Genomic DNA, 25,138 nt, shown 5'->3' with positions numbered 1-25,138 from the left:
TTTCAGCCAAGGACAGCTTAGAGGGCCAGTAGGAAAAGTCTGCCTCTCTAGGGTGGGAAGGGAACATGCAGACCACACCATAGGGGGCCCACCAGCAAGACTCCTATTCTACTAACAACACACAGCAAGAAGAGAGAGAAAGAGAAATTCTATTTTAAATAACTGAAGACAATATAAAATACTTGGGAGTCTACCTGCCAAGACAAGCCCAGGAACCATTCCAACACAATTACCCAACACATTTCACACAAATAAAGTCAGATTAAAAACAATTGGAAAAGTATTAATTTCTCATAGTGGCCCAAGTCAATGTAATAAAAACAACAATTATACCTAAATTAATATACTTATTCAGTGCCATGCCAAACTACCAAAAATACTTTTATAGAACTAGAAAACATAATATCAAAGTTCATCTGGAAGAACAAAAGGTCAAGAATATGAATGGAAGGAATGGGGGTAAATGTGAAGAAAAGTGGTCTACCTATACCAGATCTCAAACTGTATTATACAGCAGTAATCATCAAAACAATATAGTGCTGGCTAAAAAACAGAGTGGTAGATTAGTGGAATCGATTAGATACACAAGATACAGTAGTAAATGACCATAGTAATTTAGTATTTGATAAACTCAAGATCCAAGTTGTTGAGATAAAAACTCATCATTTGACCAAAATTGCTGGGAAAACTGGAAAATAGTATGGCAGAAAATAGGTATAAACCGACCTCTCACACCATAAACAAAAATAAAGGGTGAAACCATAAGTGAATTAGGAGTGAATGAAATAGTTTACCTGTCAGATCTATGAATAAGGGAAGAATTAAGGACCAAACAAGAAATTGAGAGCACTATGAGATGTAAAATGGATAATTATTATATTAAATTAAAAAGAATTTTCACAAACAAAACCAATGCAACTAAAATAGGAAGGAAAGAAAACAGTTGTGGGGGGGGGGGAGTTACAACAAGTATTCCTGATAAAGGCCTCATTTCTCAAATATACATAGAGAGAGAGAGACAGAGAGAGGGAGAGAGAGAGACAGAAACAGAGAGAGAGAAAAAGAGAGAGAGAAGGAGAGGGAGGGAGAGGGAGGGAGAGGAAGAGAGAGGGATGGAGAGGGAGAGAAAAAACTGAATCAAATTTATAAAAATATAAGTCACTACCCAACTGATAAATAGTCAAAGGATATAAACAGGCAGTTTTTAGACAAAGAAATCAAAGCCATCTGTAGTCTTAGAAAATGTTCTAAATCACTATTGATTACAGAAATTCAAATCAAAACAACTCACATCTATCAGACTGGCTAATATGACAGAAAAGGAAAGTGATAAGTGTTGGATGGGATGTGGGAAAACTGTCACACTAATGAACTATTGGTGGAGTTGTGAACTGATCCAACCTCTGGAAAGCAATTTGGAACCATGCCCTAAAGACTATAAAACTGTTTACACTCTTTGATCCTGTAATACCACTACTAGATCTGTATCCCAAAGAGATCCCAAACCGGGGGAGAGAAGATCTATTTCAACAAAAATCTTTATGGCAGCTCTTTTTGTGATGGCTAAGAATTGGAAAGTGAGGAGATGTCCATCAATTGGGGAATGGCTGAACAACTTGTGGTATGTGATTGTAATGGAATATTATTGTACTATTAAAAATGATGAGCAGGATTTTTTCAGAAAAACCTGGAAAGACTTACATGAGTTGATGCAGAGTGAAGTGAGCAAAATTAGAACACTGCACACAGTAACAGAAAAACTGTACAAGAACAACTGTGAGTGACCTAGCTATTCTCAGCAATGCATTGACCTAAGACAATCCCAAAGGACTCATGATGAAAAATGCTATCCACCTCCAGAGAGAAGTCTGAGTGCAAATCAAGCATTACTACTTTTCACTTTCTTTATTTTGTTTGGTTTGAATTTTCTTCCATAAAACGACTAACATGGAAATATGTTTTACCTGATTACACATGTATAACCTATATCAGATTGCTTACTGTCTCAGGGAATGGAGAGGTAGAAAAAGAATTTGGAACTCAAAACTTTTTTAAAATAAAGACTAAAAGTTGCTTTTACATGGAATTGGGGGAAAATATTATTTAAAAAGGAAGAATTTACAAAAAGATTCGGAACACTGTGCTAAGTTCCGAGAGACATATAAACTGGGGTCCTAGGCTTCCAAGTGCAGTGCTTTTTCCACAGCTAGTAGAAAGGCATGTGCTACCTATAGACAGATGCAGTATTGGTTAAGTGGACAGACATATAAAGTGTAGTCATTAATGGATCAATCTCATCTTGGAGGAAAATGACCCAATTTGGTGTCTGTGTGTGTGTGTGTGTGTGTGTGTGTGTGTGTGTGTGTATGTGTTTAATGGCTCTCTGCTGTTCAAAAATTTTATTACTGACTTAGATGAAAGCTTAGACAGCAAGTTCATCAAAACTTACAAATGATGCAAAGCTCTGAAGGATAGCTAACTTAGATAACGGAGTCAGAATCTGAAATGTATAAACATCCCTTGAAGGAATTAGAAGTGTTTAAACTGGAGAAAAAAGTGTCTTAGGGGAAATTGTTATCAGGCTGGTTACAAAAGGCCTCCTGAGGCCAGTAGCAAATCCTGAGAGGCACTTCAATATAACCAGTCTATACAAGGTACATATATGAGAGAAATGCGAAATATTGAAAAAATGATACATGAAGGTAGTTAGGACTTTTCTGAAGACCCCATTATTTTCCTCCCTTGGAAGGAAAAGCCCACACCTAGTTTATCAGAGGTCTGTTACATTCCTTAGACAGCATGAAGATATAATGCCTGAACTGTAATTTCTAGAACCAAAGTTTGCCTAGAATCAATAAAAACAAAAGAAAGTAGGTCTAGGAAAACCATGCAAGGTCACTCTGTAATTATCAAAGCAGAACCCATCAGAATATAATCTGTAGAACATCCTGACAAGGCTGTCTCTCTCCTCCTAACATAAATTCTCAGTCCCTGAAGAAAACACCCAGGAACTCAATAATCAGCCTCCATAGAGTTATCTAACTTGTTTATGCTGAAAATAAACAAATGCTTCAAGGTAAAACTAGAAAAGAAAGATAGACTATAACAAAAAAAATATCTCTATAAACCCTACCATTAGAATGAATGGTATTCCAATGATATTTATACATTTTGTACTGAGGGGGAAAGTAATTGAATTACACTCTCACAAGTGTTGTGTATGCATAATGGAAGAGTAAAAGTTATTTTGTTCTTCTGTGATCTCTCTCTCTGTCTCTCCCTCTGTATCTCTCTCTCTCTGTATCTCTCTCCCCACCACTCGTCTCTCTCTCTCTCTCTCTCTCTCTCTCTCTCTCTCTCTCTCTCTCTCTCTCTCTCTCTCTCTCTCTCTTCCCCCCCCCTCCTTCTCCCCTTCTCTCTCATTAAAGATACAAAACCTACCTTTATTTTTCTCTTCTATTTTTCCCAAAAAACTCACAACTTTTCTTCTGTCCACAGTAACCTATGTAGGTCATCTCTTTCTTATGAATCTTAACCCTATTCATTTCAGAGAATCAGAGGTCTAGAGTTAGAAGGGATCTCAGAAGTCATACAGTCTAACCATCTCACTTTACAGTTGAGGAAACTGAGGTTCAGAGAAGCATAGTAGTATAATTCAGCAAAAAAGAAAGTGTGCGTTTGAAGTCAGAAGACTTGAGTTCAAAATCCAACTAATCCATTATTCTTAGTGTATCCTTGGACGATTCTCTGGAATTCAGTTTGTAAAAAATGACAGAAGTAGATGACTGAAGTCCCTTGACCCTCAATCCATTACTTACCCAAAATCCCACCAGTAGTTAACATCAGAGACAATATTTAGAATCCAGGTCTTCTGAACCCAGAGTCAGCGTTCTTTTCAAAAGACCATGCTGCTCTCTTTTATGTATGTCTTCTCTGGCTGACAGTGGTATGACAGAGGTGGCATTTGAGTTTACCATTAAAAATTAGTACTCAATACCTGGAGGCTCAGAGGGCATTCTAAGAACAGAGAACAGTGAGACAGGAACAGAGATGACAGAGTTCAGGGCATGTTCAAAGGATAGGAAGAGTTCAGTTTGGCTGAAGCATAAAGCATATGGAAGGGAGAGGAAAACTGAAAAGGGTCAGTGGCAATTGACTTCAGAGAGCCTCAAAAATAGCAGGGAGGGATGTAACTTTGCAGGCAATCTCAGTGCATTTAAGCAGTCTCTGCTCCATTTTAAGTGGCCTCCAATATACCATATTTTTTCATAATCTAACTGAACTGTATTTTTTGAAATTCATTTCTCATTTTTAAGGAACTGCTTTTAATGGTTGTGTTTATGATGTAAGGCATAAAGATATTTTCCATGAGTGTCAAAATGGTGGGGTTTGTTTTTTTTTAGAAAGTGACTTCTCAAAAGAATATAAGCTCCTTGAGGGCAGGGAATGTTTTGTCTTCATTTCTGTCTCTGTATTTCCAGTATCTAGAAAAGTACCTGACCCACAGTAGCAGCTTAATAAATGACTGTGGGACTGAACTATTCAATTCCTTTTTTTGTGATTCATAGGAGATGTTATATAAGCATGTTTATAGACTACTAGATTAGTCCAAACCCCTCAGTTTGTGGCAGCCCAGAGAAATGGAATAACTTGTCCCAGATCATGTGATGATCAGCATTCAAAGTGGAACTAGAACCCAGTTCTCTAGATTGCTGGGCCAGCATTTTTTCTACAATGAAGCATTAACAAATTAATATAAAGGATGACTACCCAAAACCTTGCTTTTAGAAAATATGCTCCATCATTTTTTTCTTTTTAAGCTTTATTTTGCATATTTTAAAGTCCCTTATTTAAAAAAATGCTTCTCTTCAGAAGTCAGTTTTAAAAAATTAACAAAAAAAAATTAGCAAAACCTTGCCATCAAATATTACTTGGGGAGCATCTGTCTTTGGGGAAAAAGCAATCTTTGTGTCTAGGAAAGAAATCAACATATTCCCATGAAATGTGCTTAAATAATTATGTTAATTAATAGTCTTGAAAGAAATGACTGCACCATATATTTTTAAAAACTAATTAAAGTAGGTCATATAATGCCAGAGTGTGGTATTTCTCAGCCCACCTAAAAGTAATATATAGCACAGCACAGACACCATCAGAAAGACTTGGATGCAAATGCTTACTAGCTGTGTGACTTTGGACAGGTCACTTACCTTATTTATCCCAGTTTCCTCATGCATAAATGAAATTGTTGGACTTAGTGGTCTCTAAAGTCTCAATTACATATCTATGAGCCAGTGAAAAACAAAGAGACCTTTGCAAACTGTCCCAAAATTTAGGGAAAAAAGTCTCATGTTTTTGCTTTTGCCTTTTTCTCCAACAATGATAAAGGGTCAGACTTCTCTATGACTGACATGAATGGGCAGGTAAGCTTCCACTTCCAACAATTCTCCACCCAGACAAAGCAGTCTAGATGCTTATTGCTTTTCCACTTTTCTGTGCTTCTCAGAGAGTACACACAGTAAGGAGAGAAGGGAATAAACTTATATAAAGTAGCTACAATGTGCCAGGCACTGGGTTAAGCAGCTTTATTTTGCTAGAATTCTTTGTTTCTTTCTTCCTTACAAATACGAGTTCATTTGATCCTCACAATAACCCTGGGAGACAGGTGCTGTTGTCATCCCCATTTTTACATTTGAAGAAATTGAAGCAAACAGAGGTTAAGTGATGTGCCCAGGGTCACATAGCTAGCAAGTATCTGAGGCTGAATTTGAACTCAGGTCTTCCTAACTCCAGACCCAACCACCGATGTATCATATTACATCCTACTTTCCATAGAAATTTAAGGTGAAACAGCATTTTAACCTACTTTTATTATTTTTATATAATATGCATATGATAAACTATGATTAAATGTCATTAATAAAAGATAAGTTAATGAAAAAGCATAATGCTCATATTATAAAATAATAATCTCTCAAGACAACATATATTTGTTTATGAAGAAGTTGGAGCACACACTGGATATTCTCAAAGATCCTTTACGGCTCTAAAATACTAGAATTCAGCAGCATTTTCTATGGTAACAAAAAAACTGGAAATAAAGTAGGTGCCTAGCAATTGTAAAAGGCTTTAAAAAAGAAAAAACCTGTAGGATACGAATACAAAAGAATATTACTGATTAGTAGAAATAATGGTTATGAGAAATTCAGAGGAAAACGGGGCAATTTGAGTAAACTAAAACAGAATGAAATAAGAAGAAATTTCAAAAATACAATATGTGCAACTGACAATGTCAATGAAAAAAATGCTAAAAGGAAACTGATCTCTGAGCAGCTGAAAAACCAATAATGGGAGAGAGGTGTAAGAGTAAGGGCACAAAATATTGGATACTTTGTCAGGTGAGAGCACTGTGTTGGATGTTTGTTGTTGATGATGACGACGATGATGATAAAGATGATAAAGATTCTTCTGTTTTTTACTTCACTTTTTTTTAACCAGGGAGAGATCAATGGGTAGGTGGGGAATGGGAAAGAATTGCTAGAAATGATTGTGATATAAAGACAGAAGTCATCAATAAATTGATTTGAAAAAATGTTTTATAAGAATTATATATACCAGATTTTTAAAAAACACAAATTCTCAATTACTAAAGGGTATAAATTGATAATTCTTTATGAGATTTGACCCTCTACCCATTTCCTTGTATGTGAATTGACTTATAAGTGAATTTTTCTAGGAATATGAAGAACTAACTAATAGCTTAGAATACTTTGATACAGAATGTGCTAGGAGAGAAGGGATTGTAATTAAATATAAAGATTAAAAATCAATTTTCTGTTACTAATAAGTAATTCTAAATATGCTATATCAATTTAGCAGCTGTAATGCAGATCCAGAAAATAAACTTAACTAGAGGTATTAATCTAAATGTTTAATTCATTTAAAAGCCATTACTTTATCAAGTGTCAAAACGATTATGTCTTCAACTGTGGCTGGATCCAATATATCGCTTAGGCAATTAAAACTAAGACAGCTCCTGTTGAGCAGCACACTCAATTGCAGATTGTATAAACATGTTAGAAAGAAGTTTTTGATGATTCTAAAGAATATTTAGAAAGAGGATGCTTTATTTAGGCTAGTATGAATTATTTTCATAGTAGCTTTGATTAAAAATATAGATCTTCTTTAGAAAATTACCTACATAATTGTTACACTTATATTTGTATTCAGAGGCAGATATGGCATTCATCGACTCAGTATTCACTGATCAAATGTTACTGTGGGCTAGACTCTCTAGCTCTGGGGTTCTCTACCTCTTAACGTTCTGGACCTCTTTGATAGTCTAGTGAAGTCTGTGGTCTCCCCTCTCAGAATAATGTTTTTAAACAATTGAAGGAAATGATAAAATTTAATTAGAAATTAGTGAATCTAAAGTAATTTTTCTCCTCCAAATTCATGGATTCCTTAGAAAACTATTCATATGAACCTCAGATTAAAAACTACAGATCAAAGTATTAACTTATATGTGGTGCCTGTCTTCAAACTGTTTCTAATTTGATGAAGTTTCTAATTTGCTGAGGCCATTGACCCCAGGTTGAAGTCAATCCCTCTTTAGCTGAACTTCCACCTGAAAAAGAGGTTTTGAAGGCCATTAGGCTCCTTTCATGTGGCAAAGCACCTGGTGCTGAGTCTAGTCCAGCTGAGATTTACAAGGTAGGGGGACCATTGCTCATACAAAAGCTGACTGAAATTGTCCACACAATAAGTTTTAACAAATGTTTGTTGCATAATGCTAGGTGTTGGTGCACAAAAAAATAAAAATAAAAATAACCCCTGACCTCAAAAAGCTTACATTCTACTCGATACAGATAATTAAATTCAATTTAATTAAATGAAGAAAAATAAATGTAGTATACAACATACACCCAAGATGATTTCAAGGAAAGGAGAAAGTAGGACTGAGGGAATCATGTCCTTTGTCCTTCATTTTCAAAGCAGACCAATGACATCACAGGTGATGTCTTGACTCATGCATGAATTGAACTTAAGAGGGGCAGAATTGCACAAAGCCTATTTTACACAGTAAACATAAGTGAAATGCTTCATAATAAAGTAATTGAGACTGTCTATAAAAAAAAGTCTTAAGGAAGATGATGTGAGTGGAGTTTTGAAAGAAGATAAGGTTCTCAAGTGAAGAAAGGGAGAAATCTAGGCTTGGGGAATGGCCTGTGCAAAGGCAAAGAGATAAGAGACGAGTGTTCTGTATGAGAAAATCAAGCAGGCCAGTTTGGTTGAACTTGCCCCTTTGGGCCATTTTGTTTCACACCCATCTAAACCCCAACCTTCCCATCTTTAGCCTCTTTCACTTCTACTCACAGTGCTGCTGAAATGAGCTGGAAGAAACCACAAAGCCAAGCTGAGAGGGTTCACTGAACATTCATGGTGTAGAATAGCAAATGGGCCCTCGCTGAAGCAAAGCAAGCCTTCTACTCCTCGCTTAATTAACTCCCAAGAAGAGTCAGTAGAGTGAAATGGGAAAAAAAAGTACTTTATCTGGAGCCAGAAGGCCAAAGTTCAAATCCTTGCTTGGTCATTTACTATCTGAAACCTTGAGACAGTCACTCTGTTTCTCTGATCCTCAGTGTTTTTCATCTGTAAAGTGGGAACTAGATGATGTCTAAGATCCATTCTAACTTTAGACTTCTGATCCTTTGATCTTGAAACTTCCCACAGCACTCCCTCCCCACCCCCAATTCTAGTCTTCTTATATTTTATATCACACATACACACATTCGTACGTGCACACATATGGAGGAGTACGCTCCTCAGACCAGTGACAATGGCTTCCTTACTTCCTCTCCTGGCTTGGAGCATTTTCACTGCATGTCCTCTGAGCCCAGAATTCTTGTCCTCCTCAACTCTGCCTCTTGGCTTCCTTCAAATCCCAGCTCAAGTCCCACCTTCTACAGGAGGCCTCTCTCGATCTTACTTAATTCTGGTGCTCTTCCATCGCTGATTCTATCCAACTGTTCCTGTATATAGCTTGTTGTACATATTGTCACCCCCACTTGATTGTGAACTCCTCAAGAATAAGGACTGCCTTTTTGCCTTTCCTTGTATCCACAACAGTTAGCGTGGTGCTGGGCACATAGTAGTCATGTTTACTGACTGAAAATGATAACCAGGAGCAAAAAGACATACTTTGTAGAACCTCGAAAGCTCTTCACAATCTATTCTCCTTAGTACAATTCCTGGCACATAGTAAGTGCTTAATAAATGTTAATTGATTATGAGAGGAAAAAGAACATGACAACCTGGGAAATTTCTCCCCAGAAGATCTGGCTTTGGAAGTTGTAGATAGGATATTGTACGTTCTATTGTCTTTTGGGGAATGAGCTGTTCTGCATGTTCTAGCTTGATAAATTAATCCATTCATTGAATTATGATTGTTCCCAATATTGCTCACTTCCATTACAAGAACATTCCTAAAAATTAATTAATGAATGAAAGTGTTTAGACCTAGGGACTTGACCAGTGGCTCACAGGTCTACTGCATTTTATCTTACCCGAGGGTGTGGTCTGTAATGTGGTTTTTTTGGTGCGGGGAGGACCCTAATCCCCTAGCACACTTCAATTAGTAAAAGAAGAGTATTCATTGAAATGTGAAACTAATTGTCACTAGGTATCTTGGTAGCAGGCTTAGGTCAATCAATAATTTTAATTGAAGTTGAATTCAATTTTTTATAACCTCAAAATCATGTAACACATGTACTTCTGGCCATCTAGATACTAGTAAAAATTTGAGTGACCTTGAGCTAAAGGTATTTTTATGGTGCTTTGTTTGGACTTGGAGCATAGCACTATCCAGATTTGGAATTAAAGGATCTGGTTTCAGATTTTTGCTCTGCTAGTATAGATAGATAAATAGCTAGATAGACAGACAGACAGATAGGATGGATGTATACATGTGTGTATATATAAATATATGTATACATGAGTACATGTGCATTTATACATACAGATACACATATACACACATATAAACATGGACAAATCCATTATTCATAACATATGCGTGTGTGCATGTGCACTACATATACATGTATATGTAATTCCTTATCTATAAAATAAAGGAGTCAAACTTCTCTTTCAGCTCTAAATCCAATGACCTATGATCTGCCTATACAATGTACGTCCCCTACAACATGGCTTATTTCATAGATTCATATTCACTAGGGACCTCACCTAGCGATTTTAAAGCCAAAGAACACACAAAAGGCATAGCAGCAATTAATTTAGATTATTTGAAAATTATCCAAAAATTGATATTAAAGTAACCCACCTGATAGGATGATTAACACATTCAAAACTGTCTTCTTCACCTTTTGCAGAGTTAAGGCAGTAGAGGGCTTTAAGTGTTTCTGGAAAAATTGACATATTTCCGAGACACTGACAAAGAAAAAAATAGTCATTAAGTGTTAACACAAACATACCTAGCTTATTCATTAAGCTCAAGCCTCAAGAAATAGAACGTCAAATACTTCAAGAAATAGTAAGGATTAAGTCAAAAAAGAATTGCAACATAGATTTTTCTGGATTTTCCATTTTTCTGGGACAGAAAAAGAAACAATATGGATAATATAACTGAAATTCATAGATTTATTTTAGCCAAAAGTATTCATTCACCTTTGTCCAAAACAAACAAAAAAAAGTTTAACTAAACTTGAGCTTTATCTTATCAAATTCCTGAATTAAAGCCCTTAGTCAATACTTAAAGAGAGCATGAAAATGACTCTAGGTTCATGTAGGCTTTCCTGGAAAAAACGACACTGGTAGATCCCTTCAGTTCAGAAAGACTTTGAGAATAATCACAGTGATAGATGTTTGTACCTACTCCCTGAGTACCATCCTAGCTAGGTTGAAAGAGACTCATCACAGAAGATTATGGATTAGGAGATTTTTTCGGTGCCACTGCAATTCATGAAGAATATCATCCACCAAGGTTTAGAGGAATTGTGATCTGTCATTGGAAACAGTGCCCACAAGAATAAAATCGCTGCTCATTTGTTATTTTAAAAGGCCTCCTCACTCTCCCCTGCCTCATCCTCTTTGGAAGTTATAAACAAGTAAAAAGTGATCAAAAAGCATGGCAAAAGAAAGAAATTTCAAGAACCTGCAGGAATAAACCTGTGGTTTGTCAAATATTTGATGTGAAATAAACTATTTTTGTTTACTATATCAGGGATGAATATAAATATTGACACTGTTCCAGATACTATGCTAAATTCGGAGAATACAAGGACAAAATAAATAATCCTTCTCCTCAAGGAATTTCTGTTCCACAAGGAAGGAGCCTGGAAAGGGGGAGATTACATGGAGTAAGAATTAACATAAGTGAAGGAGGAAACATGGCTAAATACGTCACTAAATTGAATGTAAATAGAAAAGTTATGAGATGAACTCATTTACCAAAGCCTTGTTCTCTTTCCTCTTCAGTATTAACCTTACATTTTTTTTTAATCTCCATTTCCAGATTCCTGCTTAGTCCTCCATATCTGTTGACACTGGTGAACTTTTTAAATTGTCCATTGGGTATTCTCTTGGATTGCTGCTTAGACTGTGTTCTTTTCTACCATTTGCTTTCTCATCCTTAGATACTGTTAATTACCCTTAATTTCCAATACATATAAGGCCAAAAGGATTTGGAATCAGAACACCTGATTTCCACTCTTGGTTCTACTACTTACTACCTTGATGAACCTTCCCAAATTACTTTATTGTTAGGCTTCCCTTTTCTCATCTATAAAAAGGGGAACTTTGACTAGAAACCCTCTAAGGTCTTTTTGCATTCTAAGGCTGTCATCTTCTGATTCTAAGATATCTTTAGGGGGCAGGAAACTTGAAAGGATGGGCAATACCTAAGAAAATCCATCTTCTAACTTTATCATCATATCTTGTATTGAATTAAATCTATATTATTCAGTTTCGTTATCCATTTTATTCACCAGACCTGGCTCCAAATAACTTTTGGCTATTTCCCAAAATCAAATATATTCATACTGATGAAAGACTTAATATCATTGAAGATGTTTAAAAGAAAAGGCTATAAGCTTTGAAATGAAAGAAAGTTGTAAAACCACAGGGCCCACATCCTGAATCCCCTGACGAATGACTTCCTAGCATCTGACATTTTGCTTAGGCTTCTGGTTTCCTTCATCATCATCATCATTCTTCATCTTCATCATCCGAACAGGAATAACTAGCATTTATATAATACTTCTAAGTTTGCAAAGTGTTTTATACATCTAATTTGTTAATTCTTCATATATATAATTTGTTATCCCACTTGATCCTCACAACAAAGCTGAGAAGTAGGTGCTATTATTTTACAAATGAGGATTGAGGCAAGAAGTTAAGCAAATTACTGAGGACCACACTATCTATAAGTCTTTGAGCTAGAATTTGAATTCAGGTCTTCCTGACTCCAAATCCATCCACTTTTGAGGCCTCCCTGATTGGGATCCCCACCCCAATTCTCTGAATTTTACTAGTGTTGGCTTCCCTGTATCTGAATTTTTTGTTACTGCTTCTTGATAGAGTTTCTGCAAATCCTTCCTTGTCAAATTGAGATCTGGTACCTTTTCGCTTACCTACAGTTTCTCTTAAGGAAAGGAAACAGTTAATAAACTCTTCTGGACCTTTCACTACCAAAAGCTTCACAGCATTAGAACTGTGGCAATAATGAGATGTGAAATAAACAAGGTCCTTCCAAATAAAACAAAATTAGGTTGGTATAAACTAATTAGAATTGTATTGATTTATGACAAAGATAAAAAGTTTCTTAATGCCACAGGAATAAATCTATTGTTTAGTGATCACATTCCTCCAGTAGAAATTAAAGTAATTAGGTGCTGGCTGCTTCCTGGAAAAAGTGGAACACTTTAGGAGGTTTGGAGATATCAAATCCATAGTTAACAGAGAAAAAGATGACCTTACAGTTCAGCAAGGGGGTTCCACGTACTTCCAAAAACCCTAGGCCCATAGGCTAACTAGTTTTTCCTTCCCCTGGTTAAAAACCTAAAATGTAGGAGGAAGATGTGAAACATTGATGGTTTCCTTCTTTAATGGAAGAAAGTCAAGAAATAGAGGACAATTAAAGTGTTTCAAATAGTTGAATAAACTTCTGCTATAGTGAATCTAAGGGGTCATCAATCAATGAAGGATGTCATATTGTGGTGGAAAGAGCACTGGATGGGAGAGCTTCCAATACTTACCAGAAGTGTGACCATGGGAAAGTTACTTAACATCTTTGAGTCTCAATTTCCCTATCTCTAAAATGGATGTAATAAAAACCATAGAACCTACTTTACAAGGTTGTGAAGAGGAATGAGATGCAATTTCCTTTCTAGCTTTGCTGATCGAGGATAGCTCTTCTGAATGACACCATCTCATTCCCCGTAGAAGATGTTCTCCAAACCTCATCTCTCAAGATACCAGCCTATGCTCCTGTGCCTCTCACAAGAGAATATACTGAGAATATAAGCCTCATGAGGGCAAAGATTGTTTCATTCCTCTTTGCATTCCATGCCTGATACATAGTAAGCTCTTAATAACTATGTATTAAATTGAAATGAACTGCATTTGAATCTTAAAGTGACCTATTAATTTCAGTTATTATAGTGATGTAAAATCCATCTCCTACTGGGGGTGGAAAGCTGGTGGCCAGCACACAGGGGGTGGATAGTGTCTATTGATATTTCAATCTTAAAAACATCGTTCAAATAATTTAAGGATGTCGAAGTACAGATGATTTCAAGAATTCCCTTACACTAAAATAATTGTTCCAGGAATGCCTTTAATCATATCACAGAAGAGAGATTTGTGGGTGGTAGAAATGATATAGCAGAGAAATGGAGAACCTTTCCATATAGAAAACTAATTCTTCCCTAGCATTGGGGCAGAGCATACAGGAGGTCAGAGCTGTTTAGGAAAGATATGTGTTAAATAATTGAGACTTCAAAGAAAATGCAAAATGGCACAGAACTAGATTAAGAAGCTAAATGACAGACATATGACCTGCTGACTCAAACAAGAGGGGAAATATTGTAGGACAGGGGAAGAGAGATTGGCTTTTCAGACTCTAATCAGATTAAAAATAAGAATCTCACATCAAATGAATGGAGCAAAAGTCTATATTTTTTAGACCTTTTTAACTTGCTAAATGGAATGACAATAATTAGAAGGTACTAAAGGGATAAGAAAAGGGATGAGGCTACCTTTGGTCTTTGGGTTGGTTTATGAGACAGCTCTGCCACTACTTTGGACTGGTTCTGGCTGTCCCTATATAGTTCAAAATCACTTTTTCTTTCATTCAATACTGATAATGTTTGAAGTAATAATAACTTTAGAGATCAGTACAGCTTGACCAGGAGATTTTTTACTGTATTCCTGCTACAGTTCTCTTAGATTGGGTATCCCGGGTGACCATTGATTAATAAAGCCCTGACTGAAATGAATTCCATCTCTAGGGGTCATATACATTTTCAGATGAGGATACTGGAGTTTGTTGAATAGTGAGTTTATCCTTTCTATAATTAGAGGCTAGGCTTCTCCAGGATTGAATCCAGCCCAATCCATATGCATAGATCCAGAGGGGAGAGGTGACCCTCAGAAAAAGGGAACAGAGCTCCCTCAGCATCAGTTCTTAATGAAAGATTTGTATTTATGTTATATGCATTCTATATATGTGTGTGTGTCCAGCACAATGCTATCCCATAAGAGACACTTAGTGAATGCTTATCGACTAAAGCAAAAGACGAAAAAATATTTAAACTCTTTTCAATCTTAATTAATGAAATTAGCAGTAAGAGCTTACATTTTACACGCTGGTTTACAGTTACCAAGTACTTTTGTACATTTGTAGCAAACACATTATTTGATTTTTATGCAAAATTAGATAGGATATTTTAAATTTACCTGATTCCTACATGGCTGTGCTTTATTTTTCATACTTTTAAAAATAATAGTTGTTATGAATTATGAAAGGAAAGATTACCTTTGATTTTGCAGTGGTCCTTTTTGCCAGTATTTTGCCAGGGAAACTATTCTTTTAATGGACTTTTCAAAACATGATGAAGGTTTGAATGCAAGTGAAAACTTATTTTTTTCTCTCTCCATGTTGTTTGGTGGTTTTGACATCACACCTTTTCCAGTAGTTACATTAACAGAAGTCTCCCAAGTGAGTGGGAATAAAGCTTTTGTAGAATGTCTCCACTGTGAGTAGGGTAAAAGTAGCCATTCCATCCAGAGAGCTATTTTATTTAATGCAACCTGAATTGCTTTTTCAAGTTCCTGGTGGGCCATGTTGTGAATGGTAGAACTGTTAAAAAATAGAGCCTTACTGAATTCTCCTCCAGAAACACTCAGCATCTTCCCAATGCTTTCTATGGCTTGAGAAAGGTTGTTTGGATGCTGTGCAAATGTCAGCAGTGGATTAAATATATCCCAGCCACCTTCTTGTAAATTATTCCCCAAAGCTTCTAAGGATAGAGCAATCGCCATTTTCAACTTAGCCCCACTTTCTGGGCTGTTCTGAGACAGTATTTCATTCCAAAAAAGTATCATTTTATAAAGTCTTTCCCATTTTGTATCCCAAAGCCAATGATGGGAGGAATTCAGATTAGAATTTAAAAAGTTCACCTGGCTAGTAAGGTTGTTTATTAACACCAAACAATCAAGAACTTCTACCATTAGAGTTTTAGCATCTATGGATAAAGTTTGGGTTGCATTTTTTAGAGCTAATACAAGATGCTCCAGCTCTACAGAACGGTTTTTTGAATTGATTATAAACACAGCAATTTCTTCTACAATCTCAGAAATGTTTTTAGATTGGCTTAGATATGAAAAGGAATTAGTTGATTTATTCAGAGGTGTGGGTTCTTTGGACATAATGGGTTTAATTTCAATAGTCCAAGAAGTGACACCCAGGAACAACTTCAGCAGGCTTTCTACTTCCTGGTAACTTAAAAACTCTAAGTTCCTTATAGAAGTTATATTGTCCACCACACTGTGAACAGCTTCTTGCAAAAAAGAGTAGAGTCTCTCAAGGGAATTTAACTTTCCCTTTGACTTCGAAATGACGTGAGTTTCTAAAATAGTGACCACTTGAGCTGAGACTTTCTTAGACAGATTAAGGAATTTAACCATGGTATCTATTGATTGTGAAAGATCTCTTAATTTCTTGATGTCCTGCAACAAAGTGCTCAAAGCCTGAGACATTTCCAAGAAACCTTCTGGAATATCCTCTTTTCCATAGGCAATTACATCCAATAATTGCTTAGTAATTTCTACTACCTTTCTCTCTTTTAAAGGGAAAACATCACCCACAAAGGTCACTAATTCTGTTAAATTAGCAAGAACAACTTGGAATGTAGAGGAAAAAGCATGCAGATCCTTAATATGATAGCTAAAGATAATATCCATGAGGTTTACTATTCCTGCAGAATTTTTTCTCACAAGTTGAATTGCAGAGTCAAGATCTTCATTGAGTTCTAAAAGGTCCTCAAAATTATTCATCTTGGACAGTGAATGAGTCTTATTTATAATCAGTTCAGCATCATTTCCAATGTCATTTCTTATAGGGGTAGCTTTTAAAATAATATGAACTAAATCTCTGATGAACTTGATCCTCTGTTGAGTACCAAAATAAAATTTGCCATCTTCTAATATGAATGAGTCTTTGATTAGATCGTAAATATTTTTTCTTAAAATAGAATAGTTGCTGGGTAATATGCCTTCTTTCCTCAGTTTCAGAAGATCAAAAATTTTGTCTTTTGGAGAAATACTGTAAAAATAAGAAGAAGAATATTCAAATACAGTCAAAATCTTGAAAAGACTTCAATACAGGTATGCATTCCAGAAAGGAAATGAGCCAGTGATAACAAGAATGAGAGACAATATTTAGACATCCTAAGAACTACACTAATATATCCAAGTTATTAAAAAAGAACCAGAGAAAGATTTCTAGCTCATTCAATGACATCTACATGGAAGACTTATGGAAAGATAAAAACAAGAATTTCAGAACATGTGAAGGACTGCTAACTTCATTCATGGATAGAGAAGCTCTACTAAGGAGATCACATATCCAGCTAAGTGTCTAAAAAATGGATCAAATTATCTGAATCATATGAAGAACAAAATTATTTAAGTATCTGGTTTCCAACCTTATAAACAGAAGACAACCTTTGTATTGACTGCTAAAATGATCATCTGTAACAGGTTCTTATTCAAACTAAAATGTTTTGGTATTCAAAAAAACAAATAAAAATAATAATTTCATTAGAAATGAGTCAGTGGTAAAATTATAGATTTGTTTTATTCCCCTATAATTTCTCTAGGATTTCACCACAAAGAGTAGCATGAAGTGCTTACCAAAGAAATCATATTCCTCCCCTGCAAATTACAATTTATATCATTCTTTTATAAAAGGGTGCAAAATAACTGTATTGAATTTGAATATGGGATAATAATTATCGAAAATTTTCAAGTGGGCCCATCAATTTCAGACTAAAAGGATCAACTCCTTTTGGACGTCATGAATTACTTAGAAGGATTATTAAAGGTCATCTAGTTTAACTTTCTTATTTGATAAATAAGAAAACTGAGATGCAAAGAGGTAAGATAATAGTGCTATTAATAATATGGTACAGTTTGACTATTTATAAGTGAACTATATATTTATAAATGAATAGACTTATATATATTTATGCGTATATATGACTGATCTCATCTAATCATAGTAGTTCAAGTGCTATTTATAAGTATCGTACAGTTTCAAAGAATTAGTCAAATCCAAAAATACGTAGGGGATGGTTTAAGATAATTGGCTTTTCCTTCCAGAATTTCAAAAGACATCTTAGAAAGAAAAATATTAAACTAGGGGTGCATAAAGTACGATAAAATCATTTTTTTTCTCATTTCAAGATGTATTACAATAACTTCACTCAAATGAAGCTTTGAATATGATACCCCTCATTCATTAATGGACAATCAAGACAACTACTGAGTTTATAGAAAGATTTTATACTTGTTTTTAAGCCTAGATCTTTGATTTTATAAAGGAAAAGAAAGTTGAGATAGGCAACTCCTCGGTAGTTTTTCTTAAGAATAAATGGAGTTATAAGTAGGTATGGGTGAGAGGGACAACTTTAGCAAATGTCTGCCTGCCAAGTCTTCCTAACTCAGGGCCATGTTCACTGACTACTTTGCCATGTGATCCCACTGCTAAATATAAATGTAAAATTAAACTTGTGCATTTTGAAGGGAAGGACTCATTTTTGAGTTCCATTAGACAATGAAGATAATTTTTAAACAAGGGAAAGCTATGAATGAAAAATAACAAAGTCTCTAGAGTTAAGAATGACAGATTTGCTAGGAAGCTGAAACTCACCAAAACTATGTAACCTTACAATTTTGACAAACCAAAATCCCCCCCATGTAAAATTCATTTTTAATATGACACAACAGTGTATAGAAAATCAAGTTTAGTGTAACAACTCTGATATTGCAATTTAAACAGACTTCACAAAATAAAATCCATCACATAAAATTCAGTATAGTAGAGAAAACCATGCCTATACTCACCTCATCTCAGTCATTATATCTGTATATAAGTCTTTCAGTAGGGCAAATACTTTGTTCTCAAAATTTTCTTTTAGTGGGAAGAAGAATTTGAGAAAAAATTGTTTGAACGGTTCCATTGTGTTGCTTGGGTGGAGAGAGAAATTTCCCTCATTATTTTCAAACTGTGTATAGTTAAATACCAGATCAATGAAGTCCATTATCGGAAGGTCAGTGTCATTTGAATAGAGGGCTGCTTCCAGAGAACTCCAAACAAAGTTATTGATTGCACTGATCAGGCTGCTTTCAAAAAGAAATTGAGTAACAGAAAAATTAGTTTGTTTTTCTAGGTTTAACAAATGAGAAAGAAATGTAATATTACTGTTTCCTTTTCTAGAAACATTCTTAAAGTGTTCTAGAAAGTCTGTAATGTCGTGAATGTTCAATGCACTAGCATGAGGGGAACTTTCACTGGTCAAAGCAAGGATCAATGTATCTATTGTTGTAGAGAAATTTCCATTTGTGTATTCATGGAGCAAATCTCTACTAACTAATATTAGGTCTTCAAGGAATCTAGCCCCATGTAGAAATGAGGAATTAAATTGTTTCAAAAAATAAGAAAATGGAAATGTTGAATTTTGGTCAGTCAGTGATTTTATTATTTGAATTCCTTGTTTGACTGACGAGAATATATGCCTAATACTAAAATTCTTCCATAGGTCTTGCAGAGATCTCTCTGACTCAATCCATACGATTTCAAGGTTGTCATTAATGTTACTAGTCTTACCAAAACTTAATAATACTTTTAAGAGATCATTAATTTGATTTTCTTTAGAAGAAAAATGCCTTGAAGGAGATGAAAAGAAAGTCATGTTTTCCACAACAAAACTAGACACTAGTTTTGCCCACCTCTTCCAATTTGTGATAGTTTTGTTTAGAACTGATGTCTCTTTATCCACATTCCAGCGCTGGATCTTGTTCAGATCTGTTAACTGCTTCAAAATATCTTTAACTGACAAAGCTTTTGTGAAGTTCATTTTTCCTAACTTTTCTATGACTCTCAAAGCAATCCATTTCCCTGGGACTACCATGCAATCCATTTCCCTGGGACTACCATACCACATGGAGTCATTAGCATTGCTTGATTTTCCAGAAGATAGGATATAGGGTGATACCTTGTTCCAAAGCCCTTGAAGCTCTTTCAGAAGGGAATTATTGACATGGAGGGCTTCAGAAAAATTTGTAAAAATGGAATTCCATGCAGCTAATTCATGAAAGAAACAGTATACCTTGTGAGTCAGCTCTATTCTTAAACTCTCATTTGAACATTGTAAATCTTCTTCCAAAGGCATCAGCTGGAGGTGATGAAAGAGATCAGCCATTTTGCTATACAACAAAGGGTACACAGATTTGTGTGTATTACACTTTTCCATTACTATATCTTTGTAAAACTGTAGAGTTGTATGATTCGAGCACCAAGATACAGGAAAGCAACTTAAAGCTTCTGCAGCAATATGTGGTTTATCTATAACTAAGTCTGTTATATCCAAAAGACCTTTGATGGCACTTGCAAAATCTTCTTTAGCAATGGTTGAAATGCTAGGTCCATGGACCAATGCAAAATTGTAGACCTCCAGTAGGGCCTCTGTAATGTTCTTGTAAGCTATTCTCTGTAAAAGTCTCACTCCATCAGGAAGCACATAATATGCATCTACTACTGCATCAACTTCATCTTTAGGAAACAAGCGTGAGAGTTGCCACAGGTGGTTAACATTCCAAGAATGTGAACTGTGTACAAAAGTTTTCATTAATCCAACTAATAAGTCAATCCCCAAATTTCCATCCTCTAAAGCACTGATATTCTTTAAAAAATCCCGAAGGCTTACACTAATTTGTTCAAGTTGATCTACCAAGAGCTCTATGTCTACATTCTTGAGGTTGTGTATCAGGGTGTTGATCTTCTTCAAAACTTTCATTTTCCCTGAATTTTGTGGAAGGTTAGGAAGAATAGATGGCAATAAGGAATTCATCACATCCCTTGCCAGTTGAATATCAAGACCTATTGCTTTCATAATTGTGTGGATTGGCAAATTTTGCAAATCATGAGACAAATTAAATGCAAAATAATGGCCTAAATTTTGAATTGAATCACCTAGTAGATTTGTACTTTTTTCATTTAGTAAATTCGTAAACACCTTTAAAACTTTTCCAGTGTCTGATGAATTGTTTTCTAAGATTTTAATAGTAATATTTTTCACAAGTTTTTCAATTTCCCTGAAGAACGTTATTGATTGTCGCCAGACAATTTGGAATTGATTAGGAGAGTCATCTGACTTTTCTAAGGCTCTTATGATTAATTCAGTAAATTTTTTCCCATGTATGTCAGATGAAAATTCTAAGGTTCTTGTTAAATTATTGATAATTACTTTGATCTGGTCTTCTGAATTATTTAAAATCATTAATATAAAGTCAAGCATTGGCATCTTTTCTTTTTCAAACAATGAAGCAATTACAACTTTTACAAAGGTAGTTACATTTCTAAAGTAAACATCCAGACAACGCATATCTGAATTATTCAAAGAACAGAGAGGTTTTGTTGAACTTAATAGGATGGTAACAAAATCTAACATCTTTCTCACTGTGATTTTTGTGTTGTTGACATTCCTTGATGCTAACAACAAATCTAAAAAGTCTTGTGAGTGGCCAAATGAAGTAGTATTATATCTGACAACTAGATTTCTAATTATGTCTGTCCATGCAATACAACCTTCTAGTCTACTCATTGTATCTTCAGAGGTTAAAATGGATTTTAAAATTGCCAGCACACTTAATAATTTTTGTGACATATTTTTCAAAGCTAAATCACCTTCTATAACTAAATTGGTAATATTCTGTAAAATGCCAGTACAAGACAATAAATCTTGGGTATAGGATATATTTCTAAGGAATCTTATTGTCTCTTGTAAAACAGTGAAGGTGTTTTCATATTCTTCTCCAAAGCCTGTTAGAAAATTTCTGTCTATATTTCCTGTTGCATTGCTTAGCTCCATGAAAACTTCAAACAGAGAGTAAAAAAACTTTCTGGTAATATTAATATTTAATGGAGAGTCTTTTAATTTGAGCACTTCATTTTCCACTGTCAAAAGAGATTTCTTTACTTCCTCTTTGTTTAGTGATTTCATGATGGCTACTGAATTGTCTAGCACAGATGAGAGACCAGTAAGGGCATTCCAATTTGTGGCATTATCATCTTGAACTATATTTTTTAATAAACTTTTGATAAATCTTATAGAAACATGGTCAGGAAATATTTTCTGGCATGCTTCAAAATGTTCAAAATTATTTCCCAGTTTTGAAGAAAGTTCCCTGAGGCCAATCTGGAGAGAAGGAAAAAACTTGGAATCAAATTTTAAGACTTGAGACATGGCACCCCAGATTTCAAACCACACTTGGACCCATGAAAAGGTACACTGCATAGCTAAAGATTCATTAATGACAATATTTTCTGTTAGATTTGAAAGCATATGGATCCAAGGAAGGATTAGGGAATTTGTCACATTCATTGACCAATTCAAAGGGAGAAGCCTATCATCCAAATCAAAGCATTGGTTATTCAAGTGTCCTGCTACTGAGCTGTTGAAAAGTTGATTCAGATAGTGAAGTAATGACATCCGAAAATTCTTATCTATTATGAGCAACTGTTTCAGACTTAGCAGAGTCGCATGTATCATTTTTGTTTCTTGGTTTTCCTTGGGGATTAGGGATTTGACTTGAAGTTCCAGATAGTTATAAACTGAAAAGAGCTTTTCACAAAGTGTCTCTCCAGAGATTCGATCAAGAAAGCTTGTAACTTCAGACAGAAATTCAAAACCTTTGCTCATGTCTTGAAAATTAAACTGCTTGACAATAGCAGATATGCTTTTTGAAATTTGAATAAAGAAAGTTGACAAAGACTTTCTACTCTGCAAACTGGAGATGAACTGATAAATATCTTGGTAAACTGAAGAATATAATCGAAGTACAACAGAATCCTTGTCCTGAAAGACATTTTGATAGATTTGAGTCAAAATGTTTTCCAAGTACTGTTTTTGAGAAGCAGAAAATGACGAGGAGAGCATAGATATGTTGTGTAGGGCATAAACTGTATTCAGGGCTACAGTGACTTGTTCTTGCTTAACTAATCCAAGCTCATAGAGACTTTTTATGACAATTTCACTCAAATGTACAAAATCCAAGTTTAAATTTTCTGACTCAGATAAGTTATGGAAATATGGAGAAATATTGAAGTTTTTTCCAAGAACTCTCTGATTTTCTGGAATGGACAAATGTAAAAGAGTTGATAAAGTTTCCAATTTGTCCTTTTCTCTTTTGGGGATGCCATACATCCATAGTTCTAAAAGCTTAGGATTAATTTCATAAAGTATTAATTCTAAGATTCTCAAAAATCCTTCATATTCATTCCTCTTCCAGAGGCGTGAAACAACTTGTATTTTCTCTAAAACCTCTTTACTAAATTCAGAAAACTTCTGAGTATTAAGAGATGGTTCAGTCTCTGAACCTCTAGAAGTATTCATCCACCCAAGAGTCATATTCCAGATAATTTCAGTGAGGGTTGCAAGGTTCTGGAATCTGGGATGATTGGATGATACCAGAGACTGAGGCGGTACTATTTTTTCCACAAAGTCTACAAAGGATAACCAAAAGGTTGTCATTTCATCTTCATAGGTATGTGACTTCTTTTCCATCTCCAGAAGATCCTTGCTGAACATCAAAATCCTGAAATATTAAAACACAGGTGTTTTTTAAAGAACCAAACAATAATGTTATCAAGTTTCAAATATATTTATAGCTACACAGAAATAAATTTCCATACACATATCTTCCTTGTAACAGATAAGAATTTTTGTAGATATTTCAGTTGCACACCTTTAGTTTAAATGCTCTTGCCATTAAAGAAAACAATTATTTGTATTTTAAAATAGCAAAGCTTACTTTTTATGTCTAAACTAAGAAGGTACCACTTGAAAATATTGGTAAGTTTTTCATTCCAGTGAACAATAAGAATCAATTCTTCAATGATTCCTAGGACCTGTTGTTATTAAGTCATTCTCAGGAGAAAATTTTCACCTTTGTGACTGCCAAACCAAGTCTAGTGATGTTCAGGGAATAAATTAATTTTTTCTATAACTGTCTATGTAGTCACAGTACAGCAAGATCAAACTCAGGGCACACACACTGAGTCCACAAAACTCCCGATGCAGCCACAAACTAGATTAAAATGTAATTGGGAAATGTTTAACAAAGTAAGTAAAAATACAATGCAACACAGACTATGTCAATTTTGTAGTTGTCTAATTTAAGTGGCCTTGCAGGGGCCCATTTCTGTTTGAGTTTGACACTACTAGGATATAAGGCAGTGTGTGACTCTAAGTTTAACCTTCTATATTAAAACACTGGTTTTGATGACCATGAATATCCCTAAAGAAGTTCTTTTTATCTTACAAAATCAAACCTCTTTATCTAACCAACAATTCTTCTTCATCTCCCAAAGGAATCATGGAAAGACCTTGAAGGTAAATAATGAAAACTTACCTAGACACTGACATCCTTGGAGATTTCAGCAAATTTTTCAGAAACACAAAGTAAGTATCAGTGATGGCTTTCCAATCCAGTTTTGCTCCCTTACAAGGGGATTTTTCAGAAGTAGCTAGGTGGAAAATTAATTTCAGGATTTGACTTTTGACATGGAAAACAATAGCAAATACCTAGAAGGCATAGGATTGCTATCCTTCTGCTAGGGAAGTCTAGTGTATTAAAAGTAGGAATGTTTAAAACCTCTATGAATCTGGTATAATATCATTACTGTGTCCATGTGAATGGGACTTCAGAGATTAATTCTTCCAACCCCTTCATTTTCTAGATGAGGAAAGTGAAGCTGAATGAGGGTGAGCAACTTGTCCAAGGTCACATAATGTATGTCACTAAATTTTGAACACAGGAATACAAGCTTCAAATTTAGCCTTTTTTCTACCATATTCTTTCCCACCATATTGCATCATTAAATATCAAAGCATTCCTATGTTAAAATCTGATCTGCCTTTTGGCTTACCAAAAGTACCTCTTTGTAAATTTTCTTGTTCATTCACATAATGAGCAACTTCACATGTTTTCCTGAGAAATTCCGTTAAGTTTTTCCAGGAGTTATTGTGTTCCAGAGCAAATTGGACTTCTTCCAATGTATGGAAAACTCTAAAAAATAAATGAAACTCTTATAAGGCAAATTAATGATAGTTTTATTAAAAATCAAAGGTGCTGTGTTGTAATCACTACCATTTGAATTTCACTGTTACCTTCCCTAATCCTCATGGTCTAAAAAAACATTAATTTGGTTATGGCCAATATGATAAAAACAAGATGTTGTTCCTAGTGATTTAGATGTCTATATATTTATGTGAGAATGGCACCCCATCATTTGTCTTCGTACTCTCAGCAGTCATTTAATAAATGTTTGATGAAT

General features: G+C 34.9%; 1 protein-coding gene across 1 annotated transcript in view; it reads right to left on the bottom strand.

The window, feature by feature from the left end:
- The window catches only part of ABCA13 (ATP binding cassette subfamily A member 13), a 371,167-nt gene extending 346,303 nt beyond the window's left edge, over positions 1 to 24,864 (bottom strand). The window contains exons 1-5 of the mRNA XM_072598129.1: positions 24,731 to 24,864; positions 24,214 to 24,328; positions 18,646 to 23,397; positions 15,056 to 16,843; positions 10,343 to 10,449 (exon numbers count right to left, since the gene is read on the bottom strand). Coding sequence (XP_072454230.1) covers positions 10,343 to 10,449; positions 15,056 to 16,843; positions 18,646 to 23,397; positions 24,214 to 24,227 — 6,661 coding nt within the window. The 5' untranslated portion in view covers positions 24,228 to 24,328; positions 24,731 to 24,864. The remainder of the gene's footprint in view (positions 1 to 10,342; positions 10,450 to 15,055; positions 16,844 to 18,645; positions 23,398 to 24,213; positions 24,329 to 24,730) is intronic.
- Between the last annotated feature and the right edge of the window lie 274 nt (positions 24,865 to 25,138).

This window comes from Notamacropus eugenii, chromosome 3 (genome assembly GCF_028372415.1).
Source record: "Notamacropus eugenii isolate mMacEug1 chromosome 3, mMacEug1.pri_v2, whole genome shotgun sequence".
Classification (NCBI taxonomy): domain Eukaryota; kingdom Metazoa; phylum Chordata; class Mammalia; order Diprotodontia; family Macropodidae; genus Notamacropus; species Notamacropus eugenii.
Note: the sequence above shows the minus strand (reverse complement) of the source record. Positions and strands in the feature narration are given on the sequence as shown.